Source organism: Lycium ferocissimum, chromosome 8, assembly GCF_029784015.1.
Source record: "Lycium ferocissimum isolate CSIRO_LF1 chromosome 8, AGI_CSIRO_Lferr_CH_V1, whole genome shotgun sequence".
NCBI classification, from domain to species: domain Eukaryota; kingdom Viridiplantae; phylum Streptophyta; class Magnoliopsida; order Solanales; family Solanaceae; genus Lycium; species Lycium ferocissimum.
In genome coordinates, this window is record NC_081349.1 from 50,627,942 (window position 1) to 50,633,160 (window position 5,219).

The window sequence follows — 5,219 nt, forward strand, 5'->3', positions numbered from 1 at the left end:
CTTCTTTTCTCTATCCTCCCCTCCTTTGCTGCACACGGAAAAGATATTTAATCTTGAACCAAAAATCGAATGGGAAGGGATTCAAGAAGATCTATTTCACAGGAAACTCAAAACCTGTGCCTTTGCCTGATATTTTTTGAACAATGCAAAAACCTATCAAGAATATGCTACATTTCACCATATCAATCAAGCAGCAAAACATTCCCTTATTGGTTGCTAGCTAAGCTAGAAGATGGAAAACATCAGAAGTGGAAATTCAATTTCATAACATATGTACAACAATGTATGAATTCTTGGTCGCAGCAAAGAGACCCGTCACTATGATAGGACGCAGAGAGTATTACAGTATAAAAAGTTACAGAATTATAAAACCTTTACCCAACTAAGCTATACATCAGATGGAGTAGCCTCACAAACTACTAAAATTCACATTGGACAAGTATCTTCCTCACCTTCTTGAGGCATAATGTAATCCCTGCAGAGAGGGCAGGTGACGTTCCAACTTTTGAGCCATTTCTCAAGACAGAGCTTATGAAAAACATGGCCGCATGAGAGACAGTTTATCTCTGCATCATGGTTGAAATCTGCCAGGCATACCGGGCATTCTTGTGCAGTAGGGTGATTAGATATACACAATGAATCGTAACGAACAGCAGGGGTTCTGCTTCGGAACTCCTCCATGTATGACCCCGAGGGGGTCCCACGACACTCAAACGGGTCCAAGCTCGGGCCTTCAATAGAATATTCTTCCCATGATGCAAAGTTGATGCCAATCACATGAAGAATAGATCGAACCATCCCCTTCACAATAGAGATGGATATGGCTGTATTAACCAGAATCACACAGAACACTCCTGCATCTGCTGGAGTTGTATATGGTGAGAGTCCCATTATGAATAGGAACCTGGAACATGAAAATAAATTTTGACAATCAGAAACGATATATGGGACTTCAAGTCCCATATTTTCTTTCAGCAAAACCAGCAGTCAAGTCAATCTTCATATAGGAAAGAAAAAAATAATTCCAAATTTTGCCATAAGTTACTTTTCATAACTATTTTTCTAACTTGACACATTCAGAAAGGGCCTCAAATGATTTAGTTTCCCTTGGAATTAAAGTAGAAAAAGATTAAGCAGATTGCTCAGACGAAGTGGCAGCAGTAGTTGTTTTAAGTTAAGCGATAAAGTTCCATCCAAGATGGCAAAATAATGCAAATAGAAGGTGATCACTGGTCATTTTTAAGAGAAACAGAGCAGCCATTTTTACCATTATTTGTGTTATTCTTCATGTGTCTTTCTGTGAAGCATTTCCTAGTACTATGCATTAACTTTTGACATAACTTAAGTACTCAAACATAAAATAAACATCAGGTCAATTACCGGATAACATCTACTGAGAATCAAAAGACTAGTAGTAATCCAAAAATTTTAACTGTCCCATCTGTCAGGTGGACAGCGTTACCCAGTACCTGTCTTGGTGGGAGGTAGCAGGTGCTCATGAAACTAGTCGAGGAGCGCGCAAGCTGGCCCAGACACCACGGTTATAAAAAAAGAATGATATAAGAATTTACCTAGTACGGAATATGAAGAATTTTTCTTCAAGCAAAACTTTTGGAAGAACTCAATGCACTGTATCTGCATAGAAATAGAAATAAGTAGCAATCAAGAAATGTTGAAGAAGGCCACAATAGTGAGTCTACAGATTAAGATATGGTAAAAATTTAGCCGCACAGGGTGTTTACACCAAACCAATAGAAGCATGAGTTTGCATATAAACTTCGCTCATTTAATCATAGTTAATTAATATGTATTCCTCCAACAGAAGCAGATTAGATAGATTCCTCTTATCTAACCATTTTTAGTACAGTATACACATCAATGTAACATCTAGAGGTGATTGAAGCATTACAACAGAGCAAGTGAAAAACATTAGAAAGCATACTCTAATTTAGAAATCAAAATGGGAGCCACACCTAAACAAATGGAAGAAGTTCCATTAATCAAAACACCCATATTCTGTCCTATCAGGTCAGCTTTGTGCCAATTATTTAACTAAATTCAAATTTTGATTTGCAGAGATCCAAGAACTAAAGAGCCCACTCTGCTAAATTTTCTTTTGGAAAGTAGGCAAATTTGCTTTCTTGCAACCAAATAAGAATAGGCACAGAAAAAGAAACTTTTTATTCCATCCTAAACCGTAAACTCTAATGCAAGGTTAAACAACTTGAAACCCAAAATCTAAATTTTGTAAAGTATATTACCTAACTCCCAAACCCTAAACTTTCCAAGAATGAATATGAAGATCCAAGATAAAATCTTTAGATCACCAACTACAGTATATATACAGTCTTTTAGATGATTGATTGACAATGTGAAGATTCAACATAAAGTCCTCAATCAAGTACCTAAAACAATAAGGAAGAATCAAAATAAAATGAAACATATCAAAATAAAATGAAACATACTCAATTTGTAAGAAGCAAAAACTATATTATATTTCTTGAAAATTAAGATCTAAGTACAGATCAGACTCACTTTTTATCTAGACCCCCATAAAAAACACACACCCAAAAAAGAAAAAGAAAAGTAACTGGTGAACCAAACAGAGAAAAAGCAAAAGCACAAGAAATAAAGGGTATTTTTTTCTTTTCTTTATGGTAATAAAGAAAAATAAAGGATACTTACTTAAAGGTGAAGTCTTTTAGCAAGAACAAGAACTTTGATATTGTTGTTGATGATTGAGCTGGAAATTCATAGGACACCAAAAATGTAAAGATTATTGAAAATGGATGTTAATGACTATGTCCTATGAATCTCCAAAGACACTTCTTTCTTTCTATTTATAACAAAAAAAAAAAAAAAAAAAAAAAGTACTGATCAAACTCTGTTTGGTTGGTCCCACCACAATATTTACAGTTTTTATTTTGCTCACTTTTTGATGGAGATCTTTTCAATTATTGGAACTTCTTTTCTTTTCTTGGAGTTAATAAATGAATTGGAAGTGTCATTTTCATGGTAAAGGTGACATAAATTTGCCTCTTGCAATTGGCAGTAAGGTTTCGTTATATTCAAGAAAAGGTTAAAAGAAAAATTATCTGTTGATCAAAGACTTGATCTTTCTTGTGTCCTTTTAATTTCGTGTTTCTTTTTTTCACAAATCCAAAAGAGGAAATTGCACTTAAAGTGAACTTTGACTATAAGTCGTTAATAAATTTAACTCTGACTATAGGTCGTTAATAAATTAACTTTGACTATAGGTCGTTAAATAAATTTAACTTTGACATAGGTCATTAAATATAAGAAAATTAATTGACATACTCTGTTAGCCTTGTTTTGACTATAGGTCGCAAAGGATCGCATTTTAAAGATAATCTATCATAACGCAAAGCGTTGTAATCGCTTTTTCTTGTTCGAACTCATGATCTATATGTCACAATTTCACTTTTTATTTTATTTTAAGGGAGAGGTCAATGATCAAATAGGCCACAATTGTCACAAGCTCGAACATCAGTGTGGACATTGTATTGTTATCCCATCAGATATTTTTTTAATAGATTTTTTCAATTCTCCTATTAAAAAGAATCTTCATTTCAAGATGTGGTGCTGAAGAACAAAATATTCTCTTCAAAATGTAACAATATACATAAGTTATGTTCATATTGGCCAATAGAAATAGATTAATAAGAATACTTATTATTAAATATTTATAAAATTAAGAGATATAAGATTGGATTGGTGTTAAATGACTAATGTCAACTTCCGCGAAAACTGTAGAATCATAAAGATCATTTGTAAATTTCATAGAAAAAGATTGGTGTAAACTATCATAAAGATTTTAACTTTTAGGGCCGTTTGGTTGAGGAGAGAAGGACAATAATTTTTGGATAAAATGTAGATAATTTATCCTATGATTGGTATTGAAATTATTGATTCAGGTATAAGTAATCTTAGAATTATTTGTACCATAATTGTGGTATTACATTTCTACTACATTTAATATGGGATAAAAAATTTGGGATTAGTTTCGCAATAAAACAATCAAATGACAAAAATACATTTTTTCCAGAGCTCTTCTCCCAAAATCATTTAAGAAATCACTACAAAAATCATAAATAAAAATTTATCCAGTTTTATATAATGCAAAAATAATTCATATATTTTATATTATATCTCATATATCACATTTTTAATCCAATGAACCAATCATCTAAAAATATATCTACTAAATAATTATGTTATTATTAAATCCCTAAACCATTATTCCCACATTACAAGTCTAATATAATCTTTCCCAATGGCCCCTAAAAGGTACTCCCAACATTTAAGGAAAAACCCCAAAACAAATGAAATCATATACTTCACATGTACATAAGCTTAAAAAATTTAAGAACATAAGAAAACATATGGAATCTACGCTGATTTGCTAATTTTGATTCTCAATGTTGTTCACATTCATAGAACTAGCTAACTTGAACTTCTAGTACAAGCTGTTTGGTGACTTCAAGAAATATATTTTGACCAGAAATTAAATTTTCGTTATCACTCAAAATAGTTTTCAGCCAATCGTTTGAGACAATTTCTTTCGTAATGCATGTAGATGTTTTACTAGTTTAATTTTAGTTTTTTACATGAATAGATTTTTGCTTCCTTTTTTCCCCCGTTGTATTTGTGAAAATATGAGGCATTTTTTGTTCTTAAATTATCACTTCAATTGTAGAGCATAGATGTTCTCAAAATTTCACGCATGGAAATTTAACACGTACACAATAATTTGAGCATACTGTTACATATGTTAAGTAAAAATGTGTAAACTCAGAATCAGATTCAGAGTCTATTTGAATGGACTTATAATTTATGGCTTATAAGCCAAAAATTATAAGCTAGAATTCCTAACTTATGATTTTTGAATAATTTTTATTATTTTTGGCTTAAAAATAAGTACTTCAAAGCACTTTTTATAGTAAACAAATACTACAAAAGTACTTGTTGAAGAATGATGAAGATTCATCAATGGTGAATCCAAAAGCAATGAGAAAGATAAAGAAGAGTGGAGATTGAAGAAGAAGAAGTAAAATTCATATTAGCAAAACTGTCTTAAACTAGCACAAGATTCTGTTTATATAGGTAATGTCATGATTAGCTTAACTAATTAATCATGTGATTAATCACTAACTAACTCACTAACAACTGTAACTAACTATCTAATTGTAATTACCAAA

General features: G+C 31.8%; 1 protein-coding gene across 2 annotated transcripts; it reads right to left on the reverse strand.

Annotated features, from left to right (window-relative positions):
• Positions 1–240: 240 nt before the first annotated feature.
• Positions 241–2,933, reverse strand: LOC132068708 (probable E3 ubiquitin-protein ligase XERICO). 2 transcript variants are annotated; one of them, XM_059462384.1, is made up of 3 exons: positions 2,686–2,933; positions 1,470–1,635; positions 241–904 (listed from the first exon to the last, which is right to left on the reverse strand). In XM_059462384.1, the coding sequence occupies exon 3, from the start codon at positions 889–891 to the stop codon at positions 427–429; it is 465 nt and encodes a 154-aa protein (XP_059318367.1). In that variant the 5' UTR covers positions 892–904; positions 1,470–1,635; positions 2,686–2,933; the 3' UTR covers positions 241–426. The 2 variants fall into 2 exon arrangements, with proteins under 2 accessions (XP_059318367.1, XP_059318366.1); XM_059462383.1 differs by having other exon boundaries at positions 1,572–1,635; positions 2,686–2,929.
• Positions 2,934–5,219: the final 2,286 nt, after the last annotated feature.